Below are 22,912 nucleotides of genomic sequence, written 5' to 3'. Positions count from 1 at the left end.
GTGAGTGCTTGTGTCAGTGTGTGCTTGTTTCAGTGTGTGCTTGTTTCAGTGTGTGTATGTCCGTGAGTGCTTGTGTCAGTGGGTGCTTGTGTCAGGACTCAGTGGGTGTGTTGCACAGTGCCTGTGTTATACATGCACACATGGGTTGAGGTTGCATCGAGGAATTTGGCCTTGGGGCAACAGAGAGGGTAAATCTGATCTGGTGTACCAAGCGATATTAGGGTACTGTGGTATATTGGTGAGGTTAACACGATATGACCATATGGTGGGACTAAATCCCCATATTTGTTTGCTGGGATACAGAACTTTGTGGGCAGGTTAATGACACTGCCGGAGTTTATTTCTGTTTGTGCAGAAATCATATATTTGTACGTGTGGTGTTCCCCACTGCATGCCGTCATCACTTAGGATGTTATCTGAATAAAAAATACTAATTTAGTTCAAAGTCTAAATGAAGCTGAGTTCATTTTAAATCACACAAAAAAACAACTTTCATGAATAGGAAACTTGCCGAAAAAAAACCCAAGTTCAGCTCCTTTTCGAGCCTGAAGCAGCATGTGAGCAGTTAATTGAGAATGGATTATGGACTTTGGGGCCTCTGACAGGGGTGAAAGGGTTAAAACTAAATTTGCAGAGTTTGCTTAAAAGTTGTTTTCCTTTTCTAACTACTTGTGTGACTTCTAGTTTCTGTGTGAATGCATAAGCAAGATATGAGTGAGGTGTGAAAATTACGTAACCCAGTGTGCTAGATTCACGGGGCAAGTACCATATCAAGTACCATATCTGTCCGGACCACATTTCAAGGGATGAAGTAGCAGATTAAATTTCAGGAGTGGCTACATATAAAAATATACAGAAAATATGTGATCAGGTAAACTATACAGACTACTCATGGCACAGTCAGCTCAGTAGAATGAAGACATCGTTAAATACACTGAATTAAGTCTAATTAAGGTGGGAAGTAAGGGCACGGCTTCCGCTGGCATTTGACAAGAAGATTGGCGTCAGTACCGCAGCGACTGGGAATTCCATTGGAACTTGGACGGTATGCAAACTAATTGTAACAGTGGGACTGCACATCCTGTGGCACCACACCTAATTAGTGGTTAAGGTAGGGGGCTATTTAGTGAGGTTGGGGGTCAGGTTAAGGGGAACTGTGCTCCCAGGCTCATAGAACGCAGGGTTACAGAATGGGGTCTATTAAAAAATATATTATTTTAAGGCAGCATTGACTGGCACGGAAAAAGAAATTCACTGCTTACTTAGCAATGTACCGTAATAAAAAGGAAGCAGAATAAATGGGGCACGATGATTTCGTTCCCGTATTTATTGTTAAAAATAGAAAGGGAAACTTTCTCTGTGAGCACAAAACGGTCTAAAAATGGAAAAAGCATCTGTATATATCATCACTGTGTAACGTGAAGGACTGCAAAATTTGCTGACACTATAAAAATTCTAATAATAGCAACTAATAATACTAAATAATATTAATAGTAAATAATAATTATAGTAAAAAGTGTAAAAAAACTCAGGTATCATTCTTCGCACATTCAGTATATTGCTTGGAAGAGATACCCAGGAGGTGATGCTTGATGGTTGGACCCCACTGGGATTCAGTGTAAAAACATTGACTGGGGGTCTTCTATTGTTGGCCAATCATCACTTTACCTGGATAATTGAACAATTTATGGACAAACTCTTGTTGATACAACCGGTTGGGAGGAAGAATTAAACAGAGAGGGTTTCTTGTGCAATTTGATAATTCGTCAATTTATTGATAAAAGCACAGCATTCATAAAGGTATAGTTTCGATAGATCTCTATGAGAGGCACAGAATCAAAATAATACGAACAATTCATTGGTTAGTAGGCTATCTTTCAACATACAGACTTCTGGTGTATGCCATATGTTTATGTATAATGTTTAACCCCTTAATTGAGAATTACCAAATAAATGTTTGATCCTCTTATATGTTTATTATTTTATCACTGCAAACTTATCCCACTGCACTGCAAACATTCTGCTCTATATTTAGATACATATAGTTGAATGTTGTGGTAGACGGACGGGTGCAAGATAAAAGGAGAAAAACAAGTCTGTCTGAGGTTCCTCGGCGCGTGCCGGCATCAGATGCCAATTTTGCTCAGAATTAACATTAGCCGGCCCTGACCTTTGTTGTGGGCAAGCTAATTATGCTGTCGGAGAAGGAGTTACAAGTCAGGCAACTAAGGGTTAATCTCTGTATGTGCGGCATTTCATAGCAAACGTACAGACTCCAGGCACCAAATTTGCTTTGTGTTCATTTTAAATTCTCAACAATTCTCACTTTAGTGAATAATCCGGATTTTGTAAAAGTTTTGCTACTTAATTCAAACTCTGAATAAAATACGTGTTTCTAAGGTCTGAATTCTAAATATACTAGAATCCAACAATTCATCCGAAAAGGCAAAATACCCTTTTCTTTGGTGGTTGTGAAATAGCAGTTTCCTATTTCCAGCTTCCGTAACTTAAGAAATGTGGAAGGTCTCAATCATTACTACCACAAGCAGAAAAGACTTCGAGAAGTCCAGCAGGTAACTGACCAGCATATATTATTTTATTATTAATCTGATTTCTTAAAAAGAGCCACAATGTTGTGCAGCACTGTATAACTGTCTATAGGTTTATGCTGTATGTTGGTAACCAATCACATGGGAATAGATTATTATACAGTCCAAAGGGGATTAGAAATTAATCTAAATTGTTTGATATCAAATGTCTGCAACCATTTGCCAGTGGGCACTTTATATAACTGAGAAGGGTGACGGAGATGGGTATGGGTTCTATAGATGGCTAAGCTGTGTATGATGATAACTGGCATCTCCCCGTAATTAGCTGAGAAGGGTGACGGAGATGGGTATGGGGTCTATAGATGGCTAAGCTGTGTATGATGATAACTGGCATCTCCCCGTAATTATCCGGGCTTGCTGTTGCAGTCCCTAGCCCAATGATGTGCCAGGGGGCTTGGAATGGTCTGCGGCAGCAGTGGTATAATATGTATGTTCTGCTTCTATTTTGAATGAGTGAAGGTTTATTGGAACGGTAATTATGTAACAGCTGTAAGTCTGCATGTGATGTCCCTCACACTATCAAAGCCGGATTAAACATAAATTGACCTTGGGCAGTCGACTAGGGCGCAGGAGTCTGGCAGGGACCCCCGAACCATGAAGGCTCTTGGTCCCATTCAATATTCCTATGTAAAGAATAAAAGGGGGGCCAAACCGGTAACCTACCTAGGGTCCTAGGGGTCTTAATCCTTCTCAGTACGCTACACAGAGAGTCCTTAGAAACTACAAATATCCTTAACATGGCACTGTACCTTCTGCAAAGGAAATTATCTCAGGAAGGGCTGCGCATTTATTTTATTTTTTTAAATTCTTTATTTTTGTCGTGCAGGTGATTACAAAGCGTAGTCTTACTCCACAACAGCGTGCATTAGTATTTAAACATAGGATAAACAGTGGCAGTAAGGGTTCGCACATTTTTGTTTTTAAAAGACACATAATAAGCCAGGTAAATATGTACAATCGAGTATAGATCATTTGTATTAACTGCAGTGGGTTAGCAACAATAGCTTTGTCAGGATGCCACAACAGTGTATTCATGCAGTCGCGTGCGGGTTAGTTAGTGGCATGTATTTTTATACATTTTTTATGTAAGTTAACAAGCTTAACCTCGTGAGTAGCCGGTATAGTTCCTGAGAGCCTATCTACTGTGCTTATGGTGCAGAAAGGCAATACAGGTCCGGTCGGTTACATTACAGGCAGAGACAAACACTAACAACATAAACAAACCAAATCATAACTGGTGGAACATACACAATAGATTGCTGTAAGTTACTGCTGACTAACCCTGCCCCCATTTTATAGGTAGGGGGGGTCAATCAGCAGTATGATGTTGGTCAGGGCATATACATAAGGGGGTTAGTTACTATTTAGTACCTGACTTTGCTGTGGGAGATTACTGCATGCCCTCCTTCCATCTCATAAGTTCTTTAGTTTGTGTAATGCCGATATTAGACATCGCCACATCAGCTGGTGCGGTCTAAGCAAAGGCATACACAAACAGTTGCATGGCTTAAGAACATTGCTCTATTTTGTGTGTTTAATACAGGGGGATAATAACAGTCGAAGATTGACATGCTATGGTGGGTAATGTAGTTTAGGTTACCATTTAATTTGATGTTGCTACACATAGCCCTATAAAGTATGTGAGGGCCATAGTTTGCTGGAGGTATGGCCCACGTGGATGCTAGTGAGGTGTGCAGACAGTTTTTGTCCAACTCTCTGGGCTGGGAAAGGAGTGTTAACTGGGGAGAGATGGAGTAGTGTGTGACAAGAGGGTAGCTATATTGGCTGGTCATGTGGGGGTGCACGTACATGTTTTGTACTAGTGCCGGCATAAGGAGGTGCCCTATTGCATCTGCATCTGGTCGTGGGACCAGCGTCCAGGTAATGTCAGTACACATGCTGCTGTCTGGGGATGGGTGTCAGACTGTGAGCTGGTTAGCAGATGATTAGTTTGCCCTTTAAACTAGTCTAAGTCAGTGTTGTTGGCACTCGAGAGCATGGCTTGTCTTGCGTGGGGAAGTTCCAGTAGCTATGTAGGTAGGAGCGGGCTATTTGTGTTCACGTGTAGATCCCTAAGGGGTGCAGGTAGCTAAAGTGTCCCCTGGGTTCCCATGTAATGTTGTGTGTAGGGGGGTGGGCGTCAAAGTGGACCTGGTAGGTCAAAAGCCGGTATGGTGGAGAGTTCTGTCGAAGGCATGAGGACTAGTCCGCCTTTGTAGCCGTGGGAGTTCATGAGGTGGCTGCTTCGTAGGTATCGGCTGAGGTTCTCCATGGAACAAACGGGGCTGTGTGTGCTGGGTCCCAGACATGTGTACCGGTCGTGGTTGGTCCTCTGCGGCTGAGGAATTCTCTCGGGAGACCTAAGGGCTCCAGGATAGTCTCTGCTCCGGCAAGGTTCCTGATCGGATAGGAGGTGTCTCCCTTCTGGACCACCAGTGTGCGGTTGGTCTTCCAGCGGTAAGTAATGTTGTTAGCTCGCAATACCTCTGTGAGTGGCTGTAGCAATTTCCTCCAGGCGAGGGTGCTCCCTGATAGATCGGCATAGAATGAGAGCGAGGAGCCTTCAAAGCTGTATGGGGAGTTTCCCCTGAGTGCGCCCAACACTGCTGCCTTGTCTTGCCCGCTTTGGAATTTTGCTATCACATCCCGTGGGGCTGTGGCGGGTGCCTTGAGTGGTCGTGGGATCCGGAAGAGACCCACAGTTGTGATTGATTTGGCTTGTTTTGGGGTGAGTAGTGCGCCGAGTAGCCGCCTTAGAAAGTGCGGTAGCTCCTCATCGGGTACTGCCTCTGCTACCTCTCTGATCTTGAGGTTCCTACTGCGTCTGGAGTCCTCAAGTATTGCAAACCTCTGTTCCATTGCGGTTTGTTGCTGGTGAAGCACGGTTATTTCCTGCTGCAGGTGGGTAATTTGTGCCTTGGTGTTGCGGGAGTTGTCTTCCAGAATGCCTGTGCGTGTTGTTAGGCCTTGCAGGTCCTTGCGGAACGTGGCCATATCCATGTGGATATCCCTCCGGAGGCCCGCCAGCATCTCCCGCATGTCGGCTTTCGTCACCGGTGCAGTATCCGGGTTGGGGACCACGGGTGGTTGCGGTGGAGGTAGGTCTCGTGGTATTGGTAGGTTATGGATTTCAGGCTCCAGAGCTTGATTGTCCAAGAAATCGGAGCTCTCTCCCATATAGGAGGCCATTTTAGACAGTGACCCGCCATGTGCTTGCCGCCACATATCGCCTATGTTCATTCCCATTTTCGGCTTGTCAGCTTTCTGTTTTTTAGTTTTTCTGCCCATGGTATCGAGGGCCGTCGGTGGATCCAGTTGGGGTTCGTAATGTTTGGGTGTGAGTGGTAAATATCGCTGTTAATAGTGTTTGGCTCTCGGAGCCTTGCAGACATGCGACCGCTCAGTTCGATAGCTTGGCTCCGCCCCCAGGGCTGCGCATTTAAACCCTTATGGACCAATGATATTTCATGCCATCATCATAATCTCTCACTAAGTCAGTATGTCCTGCGGAATAACCATTTACAGATCTGCCCCTTTAAATGAGTGGGACATTCCCTTTTCATATTGTTGTTGCTCCTTAGGGGGGCTAAAATAAAGGATTGTAAAGACAACACATGCAAGGAAGGCTTTAATTCTATATTTATTTTCTCTAGAATGATGGTTCTCCATTCCAGTAATTAAAAGAACCTCCATTGCAGTAATTAAAAAAACCTGCAAAACGAAAAAGAGAGATTTTTTTATTGATTTATTGATTTATTATTTTAGTACATCTACTCTTAGGTCTCAAGAAATTAATTATAAGAAATATATTAGTTTATTAATAGCACCAACATAGTCTGGAGCACTGTACAACAGAGATATTAAAATAGCAAAGCATTGCCAAGCAAGTTCAGGTGAACATAAACAAGATGTGAAGTGGGTGCTGTTCTGGTGATTATCAGAACTCTTTATCAGTAGAGTTCTAGCCTGGGGGGAGTGCAGACAGCCAAACGTGACCATTAGCATTGTGTGCGTGAGTGTATGAATGTCAGTGTGTGTGAGTCAGTGTGTGTGGGTGTCAGTATGAGTGTGAGTATTCATGTGTGTATATGTGAGTATGTGTGTGTGTGTATAAATATGGATATGTGTATATGATTGAGAGTTTATGTGTGTATGAATACTTAAGTGTGTGCATGTGAGTGTGTGTGTGTGAATGTTTGTGCGTAAGTATGATTGTTTGTATGTATATATGAATGTTTGTGTGTTTGCATATGAATTCCTGTGTGTGCGTAAGAATTTTTGTTGTATATATGAATGTGAACATGTGTGTAGATAAATGTGAGTGTATACGTTTTTAATTTCCCTAAAAAAATGGTGTTAGGGGTATTGCAGAAAGAAACACACACACACACAAAAATATTCTACTGTCTGGTGGGGGCAATGTACATTTCCATGCCAGGTAACCTCAGTACACCTCTTTAAACCGGCACTATAAACACTGTAAATATGGTTAACAGTTTAACTGCTTTAGTGACAGGCAGGTTTTTTACTTTGGAGAAAATCTCCTGCTGGTGAAAAGGACAGCAGACGTCAGACGTCAGACAGCATCTCTGCAGATACCCATAGCAATGGACACTGTTTTAAATACAGCTTTTACAAAACATGATGACTGTCTGAGCTCATTTGCATGTCAAGCCGGGAACTCTGGGATAGTTGAGGAAACACGATTACGCCGGTTTCTTTGCCCAAGAAGGACCTCTCAGAGACTAACCTGAGATATGAGTGATGAGTGATGTATAACATGGATTTTGGTAAAAGTACCTGTAAATGCTTTTTCCCACTGACTGTATCACGATCTGTTCAATTCATGGGTTAATAAAACAAATATATAATTTTTTAAAACGAATAAACTAAAATCCCCCCCGCCCACCTCCTCTATCCCTCCCTATACACATTTTTTTGCATTACATCATTACATATATCATTACATCATTACATATATCATTACATCATTATATATATCATTACATCATTACATATATCATTACATCATTATATATATCATTACATCATTATATATATCATTACATCATTATATATATCATTACATCATTACATATATCATTACATCATTATATATATTATTATATCATTACATATATCATTATATCATTATATATATCATTATATCATTACATATATCATTACATCATTATATATATTATTATATCATTACATATATCATTATATCATTATATATATCATTATATCATTACATATATCATTACATCATTATATATATCATTATATCATTACATATATCATTATATCATTACATATATCATTACATCATTACATATATCATTACATCATTATATATATCATTACATCATTACGTACATAGCTAACATACCGTCTGTATAAGCAAAAATACTGCTGCAACTTCTATTACCCCGAGCAAGGAGGTTCGTTTATACTTTTTTATGAATTAAACTAACTGCATCAATTCCTAGGGAGCCTGCACTGATTGTATTAAAGGGACACTATAGTCACCTGAACAACTTTAGCTTAATGAAGCAGTTTTGGTGTATAGAACATGCCCCTGCAGTCTCATTGCTCAATCATCTGCCATTTTGGAGTTAAATCCCTTTGTTTATGAACCCTAGTCACACCTACCTGCATGTGACTTGCACAGCCTTCCATAAACACTTCCTGTAAAGCGAGTTCTATTAAGGCTTTCCTTATTGCAAGTTCTGTTTAATTAAGATTTTCTTATCACCTGCTATGTTAGTAGCTTGCTAGACCCTGCAAGAGCATCCTGTATGTGATTAAAGTTCAATTTCGAGATTGAGATACAATTATTTAAGATAAATTACATCTGTTTGAAAGTGAAACCAGTTTTTTTTTCATGCAGGCTCTGTCAATCATAGCCAGGGGAGGTGTGGCTAGGGCTGCATAAGCAGAAACAAAGTGATTTAACTCCTAAATGACTGAATTGAGCAGTGAAATTGCAGGGGAATGATCTATACACGAAAACTGCTTTATTTAGCTAAAGTAATTTAGGTGACTATAGTGTTCCTTTAATGTATGCTTTTTCAAAATTAACTTGCACAATCAGCTAGTATTAATTTATTTGTTGAATAACTCTGGAATCATGTGGGATTTTTTTCCTGAGTCATTTGTAAAAAAACTATCAAATTATTTTGATGAATTTGAACTGGAATTAATATGAATCAATTCAGAGATCAAAAATCCAGTGAACTGCAATTCTCTCCCCCCGCCACCCCAGTTTATAAAAGTATTTGATTCACCCAATACGAACGCAGATATATTTGAAGCTAACACAAGCTATATACTATAGCAGCTATTAATGTTCAACAGATAGTTCATTCATTATTATAAAGCTGTATATATGTGAGAGGCGCAGCATTCACATGAAAACAATAGGAGGGTTAGGATTGGCTGAGCAAACCCAGCCATTTCCTGTTCTCTTTAGAATTTGACACTCCTCCACCAATGAATTCTGTCCAAGCACGAACAGACGTGTTTTGCATTTTTATTGAGGTACGGGCATAAAAGTGTCAAAACACTTTCAGGAAACTCTGTGCGCAATTAGTAGCTTTCCTTTCTGTACTGCAGGTTAGGTAACACACGCACTGAATGTGCAATATTTCTAAGTAAAACGGATTTCATTAGCTTTGGGGGAATGCCAAAAATTTTATTTTTCTTTGCTGTTTACCAAGTGAAAATCAAATTGGAATTGTAACACTACTAAATACCTGTATCACGATAATATTAATAAAAACAATACAATTTAGTTTGCAGGTATGTTTTGGGATGTAGATAGTTTTCACACATATCATACTCAGGAGTCAGAAACATCAAAAGGCACAGCTGATCCTACTGGGAACACGACCTGTGACTATGAGGACTGAAAAGATCCCAAAGACAAATAAACAAAAACAAACAAACAAAAAAATAGCCTTAGAAAAGATGTAAAATGCTCTTCATTTGTTAATAATGTGTTTATTTGGACGTACTCTCTGTACCTGTGACAATGACTTCAACCCAATTACATTTTAAGAATTGAGTTCTAAAGGGTTCACAAACTTTCTTCCATCAATCTAGCTATGTACGTACAGAATCCAATCCATGGCTTGCCAGTAGGTACATTAAGATTATTTAATGCATATTTAATGGTATAAACTCCGCCTACTTCGCAACCCAAAGGAGATTTTTTTACAACACCAGACATGAACAGATCTTCACACCAAAAACAAACGCACGTCGAATGACATTTAACCCCTTCTGTGTAGCAACAAACTGTTAGAACATGGAATGTACAAATTGTGAAATATCTTACACAATGCTCTGCAGTGTGGTGTAATACCTGGATATGTCTCCATCCAGCCCATCATCCTTTGGTCAATGATGTCTTTAGTTTTTAAAGGACCCCAGTCACAAACAAACAAAAGGCAGACCTGTCCCTAAGGCTGGATTTTATTTTAATAGATACAGAGTATTGATGTATTATCTTACATGATGCTACCTATGGAGCAGTGTAGGCAAATATTTGTTGTACTGGTATTGCCATCAGAAATCTCACAATCTTACCAAAATAATCTTTGCCTGTGTACCCAAAAATCCTTGCAACGGCCTTGCATACATAAAGACACATACTGTCTGATACACACACATACACAAAGATACACACTGTCAGACACACACACAATATCAGACTGATCAGTCACAGGTGCAGTCCGGAACTGAAATCTACATGAGAGATACAAGAACGATCGAAGACGATCATTTTGGCCTTCATTTATAAATCTCAGATTTGCAATTAATTTATGCGCAGTTTCAGATTTTAATTAGGAATTTTGTGTCCACAAGTTACTAGTAGCTACTTGCGTAGAATTGCTTTGCGGTTTACCGAGCTGAATTTAGCTTTGATAATGAAATGTTTACTGAATGTTTACCCCCCCAAGTGAACAAATGATCTCCCTTATAGAAGACGGATATCAGTAGGATCGTATACTTAATAGAACCTGTGGAATTATATTGAAATAAAAATGTAATGATACTTTCTTTAATGAAGGTTTGCTGATGCACTTGGGTTGGTATTAGAGTCTTCATTACCTTGTTTCCATTTGCGTAATTTGTTTTTCACAAGTAATAAGTACGATTTATTACAGTTATTATGTCATATGTCAATGCTCTATAAATATTCATTAGTTTAGCAGCTTGATTTGATTTGACCTTCCCAGTCCATGTGTGGGTGACTTTAATCATTTCAAAATAGAAAAAACAAGTTTATAACCCAGAGACTTACAGACAGGCAAGTTTAAATTAACTCTAATTTTATGTGCAATACATTTTTTAGACTAGAACAGGCCTACTTAAAAAGTTAGCAACTTTTTCAGTTCTGCTGATTTGGCCAACACATTTAAAATGTACTTTGAATTCCCTATGATTGACACTTTTTTTTTGTCAATCTTTCTTTTTATTTAAGACATATAAGATGGGGTACAGAAGAAGAAGTAGGGGAGATGTACGAGTGAGTTACATCATGGGGTTGATACATCGGTATTGTTAGTACAGTACATTTTCAGGATAGTGATGCCTCATTTTTTTATTTTTTATGTTAAACACAAGCAAAACCACAGTAAATTGAGGCTAACATGAGTAGCATAGCCTATTTACTGTATTAGTAAGTAAATGTAAGACACACATAGAATAATCGTAACGTGCAATTGGAGTAGTATACTGGTTATTGAATCAGGCTAGTGCGTTAGGCCTTATGGGAATGGAGCGTAGCTGAGGCATATAGCCTTCTAACCATAGCATGATCTGCTCGTATATCCGAGTGGGCAGTGACAATCTTATCACTGAGCAATAGATTAGTCGAGCAAGAGACAACGAACTAAAACAAAAATAATGGTAGGCAAATGTGACTATGATAAGACAAGTTGGTAAACATTGAGTCATATATGCATTGAGAACAGTATCATGTGCCACTGGCGCCCGCGCCCACCATCGGAGCATGATATATTTATAGCACGTGTGGCAGCCACCCTGTATGAGCTCAAGAGGCGGTGGTGCCACCTTGTGTAGCTGTTATGGGGACAGTAGGTTGGCAACTTCTAATATAAGGTCAAGGCAAGTTCAACATGAAACATAAGGACCTAAGCAAGTTCAATTGTCACTGGCTCGTATTATAGGCAAATTAGATCAACTGATAGCATAGGTAAACTGACTAGTTTAGCCGGTGGTTTAACCAGTGTTATATCACGATACTTGCGTGTCGAGAAACCCCATGGGCTCCTGTTAAACTGGGTAAGGGAGGCAATGGCTTGCATTGCTCGGGGAGCAGGAGCAACTTTTAGAGCTATCGGTATGCATTATTAAGATTTTCGGCCCAAGTCACAGTTAAGCGCCAGTAAGGTCATCAGGCACTGGCCAATATGTCCATAAGTGTCTATCAGAGTACTTAGCCAACTCCGCAAGGTGTGAATGCTGCTCGGCTGTTGGGAGCTTGTCTTTCGTGCCTCAGGATATTGGCCTTTTGGATTTCCGCCGCAGCGGAGGGCCATGCCGGTCCGCCGATGTACCTTCTCCAGTAGGGAGGTCGGCTGATTCTTCCCTTTGCGGTGGTGCCCCTGCGGCCAGGGACCGCCTTTCTTCGGCCTGAGGCCTTAGTAGGCGCTCGTGCCCTTTTGCCATTGATCCCATCAACAGGATCGTGGGCCAAGGGTTCCACCGGATCCTGATCTTCTCCCTGGGTGTATGGCAGGCTCTGGAGGAGTTCCTCCCGGTGAGCACCCAGCTCAGATGAAGGGCGAGCGGTCTCATCCACAGCGGCTTCCACGTGGGTGGTGCGTCGTGCTTGGACTCTAGTGCCAGTGTGTCTCGGGTCCTGTGGGTTTCTGATCGAGTCGGGTTGTTTGCTGGTGCCTGCTCACCTGAGACAGCGGTGGCTGCGTCTGTGCTGCACGGGATTCAATCCGGCTCTAGAACGCTGCGCAGATTTTGTCAAAGGTTGCATTGAATTGTGCCTCCCATGCAGGCCTCCATGAGTTCTCCTCCGCAGTCGCCATTTTAGTTTCGGCTTGTCGGGAGGGGATGTCCTGGGGGGCTGGTGAGTCATTCGTGTATTTTAGTTGCTGTGCCCCCAGGTGGGACCGTGATAACCCCTGCCGGTCCAGGGGGGCGGGGGCAATCGGGTCGATTATGGTACTCTGACGGCGGGTGGCTGGGAGACCGGCCGGGCCTCCCCTCCACTCGATCCACCATTCAGGTAGGCCTCAATAAGTGGATTTGGTCGCGAACCGTGGACGGGGCTCCCCAGCCGCTCGTGGGAGTTCCCTGTCGGTTTGCGGTTCAGGTTTGTGCCATTTAGCCTCCGTTTGACGGCTGCTGGGCTGTCGTTTTGCAGGTTTCGCTGTGATTATGTGAGGAGCTCCCCTCAGACACGTCCGTCGGCCATGGTAGCTTGGCCCCGCCCCCCATGATTGACACTTTAGCGAATACATCTATCATATTGCATCATATATAAACTTTCATATAAAGGTTTAAACCCCTTCATGACACAACTTCTGGAATAAAAGGGAATCATGACGGAATATTTCCATGTGTCCTTAAGGGGTTACATGAGCAAGCCCTCTTACATATAAAACAATGGGTTCTATTGCAATCACAATCATTGTTTTAGCAAACATCTCTGTAACTTTTAAGGGTGTATTGCATAATAAATGAATTTGCAAGTCTTCAACTCAAAGTCATTCCAACTTAACTGTTTTTTGTTATCTTATCTTTTTCAGGATTTGAGCAAAGTTATGGCTGGTTCAATAGTGGTTGATGGCACCTTTTTTGATGACTTCGATTTCACCAGCGGTTACTATAGCTACACTGGTATCCCATCTTTCACCAACACTCCCTGTAGAGACCCATGGAGAGTGAATAAATATGCTTTAGCATTTATATATTCAGTTGTTTTCCTTCTAAATGTTGTTGGGAATAGTCTTGTTGTTGTGGTAATCTGTTACAACAAGCTGAAGAGGTCGACCACAGATGTCTACCTACTAAACCTGGCCATCGCGGATCTTTTATTTGCAATTACCTTACCATTCTGGGCAACGTATAAGGTCAGAGAATGGATATTTGGCTCCTTTATGTGTAAGACTATATCCATTCTACAAGAAGTCAATTTCTACAGCGGGATCCTTCTCTTGGCTTGCATCAGTATTGATCGATACATTGCTATTGTCCATGCCACAGAAGCCATCAACCATAAGAGACATTGGGTAAAATATATTTGCTTGGGGATTTGGCTTTTTTCATTTGTCATTGCTTTTCCAACCATATTGTTCAGACAAGTACTTGACACCCCAAAAAATGGAATAGTCTGCTACGAAAATATTGGACATGAAAATACAGAGAAATGGTTGATCATTTTGAGAATAGGTCGCCATTTGGTTGGATTCTTCATTCCTTTACTGATCATGCTTTTCTGTTATGGGTTTACTATTAAAACTCTCTCTCAAACCAAAAGTGGCCAAAAGCACAAAGCACTGAAAGTCATATTTGCTGTGGTTATCGTCTTCCTCATTTGCTGGCTTCCATACAATGTTACAGTCATTGTTGATTCGTTGATGAGGATAGGTACTATAAACGAAACCTGTGAAATAAGGCAACATTTGGATAGTGCTCTCTCTATCACTGAAATTTTTGGCTATGCACATAGCTGTATCAATCCCATAATCTACGCTTTCATCGGGCAGAAATTCCGAAATAGTTTCTTAAGAATCTTGGCCACCAATGGTATCATCAGCAAAGACTTTCTCTCTCGTCATGGAAGGAGTTCTTCATATGTGTCGACATCTGGAAACACATCCACAACAATGTAATTGAAAGATCACATCATGTTCCACTCCAAGTCCATATTATAATTTAAAACCAGCTTCTATATGGAACATAATTGCTGCTGTATATACAATGGAACATGCTAATTTACTGTCTATTCCCCCTTCCTTTCCAACCAAGTGGCTTGTCTCTGAAGACCACACCAACATGGTAAAAGTATAGTTGAATCTCAACACACCGTTGGGTGCACTTATAAAACAATTATTGCTACAAATAGTTTGCCATAGTTGCACCAAATACTAATCAGCAATACAAAAAAAATATTATAAGGCAAGGCTAATTTATGGTTTTATGACAGTTTTGTCTTATATAATGTCTATAAAACATGAAAGCAGTGAACAAGAAATTCTCTATGACATGTACAAAAAAATTACCGTCTGAGATGAAAAGTTCCAATAGTGTCTTTTCCGATCTCATAGCTAAAACCACATTTAACGCTAGACGATGCATCTAATAAAATGCGTGTAGCATTTCCATGGACACCTTCCATTGTTACCACTATATTGATCTTTCACTATTTCACTGTTTTGCTGTATGGTGCACAGTTTGACAAACATACCATCAGGAGCATCTGGCATGACCCAGATTTCAAAGATCCCACTGCTGGCACTAAGGTGTCGGCATGAAAATGGCCAACCTCTGCTTGACTTACCTGTTCTACAACGGCAATATCATGACATTCCATTCCATGGCTGGCCTTCAGTGGTGTTTTGGTGGAGACTGGTTCCGTGAGCATACTCCCAAGCCTTTAATCTTCAGCATCTCTGTAACCGCATGTCTCCATCATTCTGGACATTCAATTTATCAGCTAAAATACATATAGGATAACCTGAGTAAACAGATCCTTCCAAATTAGAAAGTGTAAGCAGATGTACATAGAATATATTGCCAGAAAACCAATTTTAACTGAATTCTGAACTAACAATGAGTATGCACATTTAAAAAAAAATTCAATTATTAATTATTTCTAAGTACTTTTTATATCTCCATTTAACGGCATAACATATATGTATTGTTTGTGTTTTTATCGGTAAAGTCTGCAAATGTTAAATAAAATAAGGCCAGACCTTTTTGGTGCTGTTTGTTCCTTCAACAATATATATATATGACTTCATGCTGGTACGATCAGATACATATATACGATATGTGACATGATATAACCCTACTGTTACAGTAAAAATGGGCAAAAGCACAAAACATAGGACAACAAATAGAGAGAATAGAATAGATGTATTACCTTAGAATGGCCGGTTTAACGTGCAAAAGAGAGATATCGTAGTCGATATACGAGTCAAGGTCAGAATAATGGAGAGACAAGATAAATGTAGATACTAGTCAGGAGTCAGGATAACAGAAAATCGGGAAAACATACAGACCAGCTGGGACAGGGTTACAGAGGTACTCAGAATCCAGAAACAAGCCAAGGTCAATATCACAAAACACAGACAAGGTATTAGGAACGAGCGAAAACGGGTACTGAAACAGAACCCACGACAGGGCACTGTAGATGGTGCCAGGGAACTTTAAATAGTGTCACATTTAAACTGATTGGGCCACGTAACTCCTGTGACCTCATAAATGTCGGAACAAGGTTGCTGCAGCGATCTGGATGCAGTGGGACCAGAAATGATGCAGTGTGCCTTAATGTTACTATGAGGAGGGCCGCATGCAGGGTTCACTTGATTGATAGACCTGCACTTTAGCGTAATACTACACCCTAGTACACAGGTCGAGTATAGTAAATATTAAATACCCTTGCATTTAACTTAAAGATAAACAATGTCTAAATTACTATAACTATATGGCAAACGTAGCTCACGTTAGATGTAACTACAGAAGATGTGTAGACAGTCAATGTATATAAATAAGAGCGTGGGAAAGTTTCATGTTAGAATTTCATTGGGAGAAATGGCTTATCCCGCACTAGTTTCCAATGCCTCCCACAGGCACCGAATCACACGTTTAGAGTTATTGGAACTCCATCACAAAGAATAGGAAAGATAAAGGTTCACCTGATTTACTGAAACATTTTACAGGTACCGAAACACCCCACTCGTGTAAGAGAAAAATTCTGCAAGCCACAATGACAGCTCGGTTCTATATCCTGAATTCTGTAAATCACAGTCTAGTGAATCAACCCTAAAGAGGGAATAAGCTCTGGCTTCCAAACCAGCAATAAGTTTAACGATTCCTTGTCACATAACTTTCCCCATGATTTTAAACCACATTCAAATTAAAATATTATAGAATATTATTGGATGGATGGGATTTATCACCAGTAGCCAGGTGTGATGAATTCTTTGATTTTTAGATACAATTTTGTATATGGATGTTCCAAACCTTAAACAGGAACTGTTAGTTCTAGAACGGTCACTTTTGGCATTTACCTAGGTGAGTAAAGCAGCAGAGAGTCGATAACGTACTCCATCCCACTACTCTACTGCATTTGCCTCGTTTCCATCATCCCATGATTCCTTGGCCAGCAAAATATACGAGGATAAAAATGAAAAAGACAATGAATGAGATTTTATAGGGTAAAACCAATAGTTAACTTTTAGTCTGCTATTTGGTTGTGCTGAAATTACATAAGTGACAGTTCCTCTTTCAGGGTCGGATCCAGTGCCCAAACTCAAAATTCCCTGAACTTTAATGGTGATTTCTTCTGATAAATCAATTTAAAAAAATCTGATTAAAAATATCCAAATATGATTGTTCTGTATGTCGTTGGGCCGTACAGGAAAGTGGCTGACTTAAGGGGTGTACAAATCACATACTGAAAAATAGTAGTTAAATAATTAAAGAGGATCTCAAAGAAGCATTATTTATTGATTAATTAAGTTCCCTCTTGCCCTATCTCAATTTTACATGCTAGAAGCCAGCAGAGGTCATGTACGTCTCGACAGGACGGAGAGCTTGCAGCTTCTTCCCACAAATTGTCCTACAATTAAATTTTTTTTTTTTTTTTAAATGTTGCCTGAGACACCATTTATGCGTGTGTGGGGAGGGGAGAGGTTGTGGATGGGGCACAGGCAAGCTACATTTGTGCACAGCAACAAGTCAAAGTCTCACCTTACAGGGCAACTACATCCGCTCTTATTGTAGCTGCTAGCCCTACTAGTCCACTAGCCGGTCTACTATTATGGATGGCTGGGAAGATATGGAGGGTCACTTCAGGTGTGCAGCGAAATTTTTTAATTACTTTTTTTTTTAACTAGTGGCAAGTCACAGGAGAAATGCATTCCTGGCTAGTGAATGAGGAAATGAAGGCCGTATTGTAAGCCACTCACAGACTCTTCTCTGTTTGGCAATGATTGTCCACTCGTGCAGCCCAGTGAGGATACTACCAACCTGGCTACCAGCACCTGGATGGTGGTGACATAGAGGAACTGGCGGTAGAATACGACATATGGAATAAAACAGAAAATTATATGGTGTATGGGTTCATGGGTCAAAATATTAAATGCTATGGAAATATGTGGGGCGGGGGGAAAATAACATTCGACATAGGGATCTGTTGGATGAAATATGAAGCGATTATGGTGAGTGGGGTCAAGGGTTGAAATAAAAAAATATGTTGTATGAGATTATGGGGTGGAATGATATGCACTCATAATACTTTTGTGACTTTTGGCTGAGCACCCCCAGAAAAGTTCACCCCTCTCTGGCAACCTTTGCATCTAATTCCATAAAAGGGACCTGAATAGAACACACTGATTACTGGAAACATCTTCTGAAATAATTCACGCTGTGTTATAATCTGCGACTCTTTATTTAATGATTAATATTATTCCTGTTCTTTCTTTGCCCAACATGTGATAAAAAAAAGAAAAAAAAAGTTTTGAATATCGCAAATTAATGCTCACTAAAACTATTGTTCAGCTACAAAGACACATTGTCTAATCTTATCTTTACAGTAAAACAAAGTCACAAACCGACAGAGATTGAGAAACTTGTGTTTGATTACGATAAAAGAAATACATATTCCTATTTGGAGAGTTCTAGATGTTAAATCCAGCTCATATTACAGTGCGCCGTCACACCCACTATGGCGTGCTGCTGTAAGCGTATTCAATAAATTCTGAATGTGACAAACGCAAATCCAGAGAAAGACCTTCTGGACGTATTGGGACAATCTGGATAATTCAACAATCTGGATAATTCAACAAATGTATTATCCCCTGCAGTGATCTATGTGTGTTCTGACTTGTAACCATCCAAATCAGCCAGGTAGAGTTTTACAAAACACTCAGAATAGAGGAGGAATCACCGGAGAATGGACTCTAAAATGGTTCCTGCAGATCCCCAAGTCCAAGGAGAGACCTTGCTGGATGGACCTCCCAACCCTTCATCCATGCTCGTTAGGGGAGATGTTAAAATACATTTATGGTGGCTTAATGGAGCTCAGTAGCAATGTCTATAGTGAGATACCGATTGACATGAACTATGGTGGGGACATTGTAACTGCATTAATGTAGGTCATCATTTATTTACATCTCCTCTCCTATTTTAGACCAGTCAAGAAATATTGAGATTTCTTTATATTTTCAAAAGAGGAAACATGGTGCAGGTTTATTGAGGCAATAAAGGGGAATCTTAGCTGTGGGTTTCACATACAGGATGTATTTATGTGTGGGAGAGAGATCTGTCTATAATTCTCACTGCAGCATTACATTGGGGCCCCGGCCAAGCTAAACACAAACTGCATTAAATGGCACTCCTGTTTTAGTACATTTGGGTTTGTTCTCCCCTGTTTTTGTTGGGGGGATTTACCGACTGGATTTCTATTTGTAGAGCTGCAGTGGGGAAGCAGCCCCCTCCCCCATTTTACCAAGGATGGTTTCAGGTAGGGGTTAAATAATATACCGCATTTGCACACGGGCTTGATCTGCATTTCTAAAAAAAAAATTGTTTAACTATAGCCTGCAATCCCATTAAAATAAATGGGAGCCATAGACCATTTCCCTGCTTCTATTTTTGATCTTTTCAATTTCAGCCTCCAAAGCAACGGTCAATGTGTGTCAAGAATCTGCCCATTAACTATGAGACATTGAGAATCTGCCCATTCACCCTACGACCATGAGAATTTGCCCACTAACCACGAGACCATGAGAATCTGCCCATTAACCATAAAAATCTGTCCATTCACCATGAGACCATAAGTATCTGCCCGTTCACTATGAGACCATGAGAATCTGCCCATTCACCCTGAGACCATAACAATCTGCCCATTCACTATGAGACCATAAGAATCTGCCCATTCACTATGAGGCCATGAGAATCTGCCCATTCACCCTGAGACCATGAGGATCTGCCCATTCACCATTAAACCACGAGAAACTGCCCATTCACCAGGAGAATCTGCCAATTCACCATGAAACTATCTGCCCATTCACCCTAAGACCATGAGAATATGCCAAGTCACCAGGAGACCATGAGAGTATGCCAATTTACCATGAGACTATGACATGAGAATCTGCCCATTCACCATAAGACCATAAGAATCTGCCCGTTCACTATGAGACCATGAAAATTTGCCCAGTCACTACAAGACCATGAGAATCTCTCCATTTACCATAAGACAATGAGAATCTGCCCATTTACCATGAGACCATAAGAATCTGCCCGTTCACTATGAGACCATGAGTATCTGACCATTTCATCTCATTCAGGTGGTCTGGGTGCAGTGTATGTGACCATTTCATCTCATTGAGGTGGTCTGGGCGCAGTGTATGTGACCATTTCTTCTCATTGAGGTGGTCTGGGCGCAGTGTATCTGACCATTTCATCTCATTGAGGTGGTCTAGGAGCAGTGTATCTGACCATTTCATCTCATTGAGGTGGTCTCGGTGCAGTGTATGTGACCATATTACTCCTTTGAGGTGGTCTGGGTGCAGTGTATCTGATCATTTCATCTCATTGAGGTGGTCTGGGCGCAGTGTATGTGACCATTTCATCTCATTGAGGTGGTCTGGGTGCAGTGTATGTGACCATTTCATCTCATTGAGGTGGTCTAGGAGCAGTGTATCTGACCATTTCATCTCATTGAGGTGGTCTCGGTGCAGTGTATGTGACCATATTACTCCTTTGAGGTGGTCTGGGCGCAGTGTATGTGACCATTTCATCTCATTGAGGTGGTCTGGGTGCAGTGTATCTGACCATTTCATCTCATTAAGGTGGTCTGGGTGCAGTGTATGTGACCATTTCATCTCATTGAGGTGGTCTGGGTGCAGTGTATGTGACCATTTCATCTCATTGAGGTGGTCTCGGTGCAGTGTATGTGACCATTTCATCTCATTAAGGTGGTCTGGATGAAGTGTATGTGACCATTTCATCTCATTGAGGTGGTCTGGGTTCAGTGTATCTGACCATTTCATCTCATTGAGGTGGTCTGGGTGCAGTGTATGTGACCATTTCATCTCATTGAGGTGGTCTTGGTGCAGTGTATCTGACCATTTCATCTCATTGAGGTGGTCTAGGTGCAGTATATCTGACCATTTCATGTCATTGAGGTGGTCTAGGTGCAGTATATCTGACCATTTCATCTCATTGAGGTGGTCTAGGTGCAGTGTATCTCATTGAGGTGGTCTGGGTGCCCAGTATGTGACCATTTCATCTCATTGAGGTGGTCTGGACGCAGCGTATGTGACAATTTCATCTCATTGAGGTGGTCTTGGTGCAGCGTATGTGACCATTTCATCTCACTGAGGTGGTCTGGGTGCAGCGTATGTGACCATTTCATCTCATTGAGGTGGTCTGGGTGCCCGGTATGTGACCATTTCATCTCATTGAGGTGGTTTGGGTGCAGCGTATCTGACCATTTCATCTCATTGAGGTGGTCTTGGTGCAGTGTATGTGTTTTCACAAAAGGTAAAAAGTAATTCGATTTGCATTGATTATAGCAAGTTACATACCGAAACCTTACCTGAACCGGAATATAATGAATAAACCATTATCTGTTAAACACGTCTGCTTGGAAGAATGAAGAATGACATTGGCAGCTTGTTATGATCCATGTGGATCTCATTACTGCATTTGAAAGAATCAGTGCTAATTTAGAAGTAGTTTTAGTCACAGTCTTTTGAATAAAAAGTCATTAATTTTCGTTACAGCTTTCGTCATAACCACTTTATATTTATAGTTTTGAAGAAAACTATGAGAAAAATCTTTAAGAAATGTAACAAAGGTCATTGCTGGAAGTTAAGTATACCCTTATTATAAGACAAGTAATATCACTGATGGGCAATGCCTTGGACTTTCACAGAGTTATTGGAGGAATTGGTTAAACCCAGCCCTTTTCAGTCATAGTTTGGTGATAGAAGAAATGCCAAATTAAACAAGGCAGCTACCAGACTCTGCAGTAATTGGTTTGCAATCTAGATTGCTGTTACAGACTCTCACCTGGTTTAGACAGGCCATGGCGGAGCCTTGTGGAGAAACACTGGGTCTTTTGTTAAGTCTGTGCAGACTTTGCACAGTTGCATGTAGACAGCTCCACCATAAGAAGAGATTGTTTTGTTTTGATTTTTCTTAAGGCTGTTACGTTGGCATTTTAACCAGATTCAGAGTCTTTCCGGCTCTGGCTAGCGCAAACAACGTGATTTGCAGGCAATAAAATAAATAACTGATCCTAACCCCACCTTCCTCAATAATAATCACACTATTGCAAACACCTCAAGGAATCGGACAAAACTCAAATGTAGGATTGGTATGTCTGCTAGACTTTCATTTGCTAACCTTTGGCCTATTACTAAATGTCACATCCGTACAAAGCTATAGCACATTGACACAATGCAAAATCTCACATCACATCTTCAAGATTCTCAAGAACAATTTCTTGACAATTGGGGTCCTTGAATATTTCACACGGAGGGGACTAAGAGCTCCAAATCCTGATCTCATCTCATTTTCTAACCTGTAGCTTGCTCATCATTCATTTTGTTCCCAATTCCCAGATGGCTTTCCCCTTATCCTCTCATCACTTTTCCAATTCTCTCCTCTTGTTAAGGCTTCGATTTAATGTTGTTGGACAAGCTTTACATCTTATCATCTTATTTAATAATTGTGGGTAAACATTTAAAATATTTTTTTCCAAGCTATGAAAATATTTTTAAAAAAAATCATACATAAAAATATACCAACATATTTAAAATATTTCTCAAAATATGAAATCCTTTTAAAAGTTTATTGACACATAGTAAATCATTTGAAAAGCGTATCCAAAAATATTAAATCAAGACCTTTGTTATTATTACCAAAAATATGTAAGAACATTTTTTACCTTTCTGTATCTTAAGGATACCTGTGTGTGGCTATAGAATATTTGAAAATGAAAAAGAAATGTTTCACTTATTGACTCTAGTGTTAGAAACCCGAAACTCACCCCCTCCTCCCCCCCACTCAGC

At 40.5% G+C, this 22,912-nt stretch overlaps 1 protein-coding gene across 2 annotated transcripts; it reads left to right on the top strand.

The window, feature by feature from the left end:
* Positions 1 to 777: 777 nt before the first annotated feature.
* Positions 778 to 15,500, top strand: LOC134570619 (C-X-C chemokine receptor type 1-like). Of its 2 annotated transcripts, none has more exons than XM_063428548.1 (2): positions 778 to 1,045; positions 13,409 to 15,500. In XM_063428548.1, exon 2 carries the CDS (start codon positions 13,424 to 13,426, stop codon positions 14,492 to 14,494), a length of 1,071 nt encoding a protein of 356 aa, XP_063284618.1. In that variant the 5' UTR covers positions 778 to 1,045; positions 13,409 to 13,423; the 3' UTR covers positions 14,495 to 15,500. The 2 variants fall into 2 exon arrangements, with proteins under 2 accessions (XP_063284618.1, XP_063284619.1); XM_063428549.1 differs by lacking the exon at positions 778 to 1,045 and adding an exon at positions 2,397 to 2,573.
* The last annotated feature ends 7,412 nt before the right edge of the window (positions 15,501 to 22,912 follow it).

The sequence above is a fragment of the Pelobates fuscus genome, chromosome 8, assembly GCF_036172605.1.
Source record: "Pelobates fuscus isolate aPelFus1 chromosome 8, aPelFus1.pri, whole genome shotgun sequence".
NCBI classification, from domain to species: Eukaryota; Metazoa; Chordata; class Amphibia; order Anura; family Pelobatidae; genus Pelobates; species Pelobates fuscus.
Note: the sequence above shows the minus strand (reverse complement) of the source record. Positions and strands in the feature narration are given on the sequence as shown.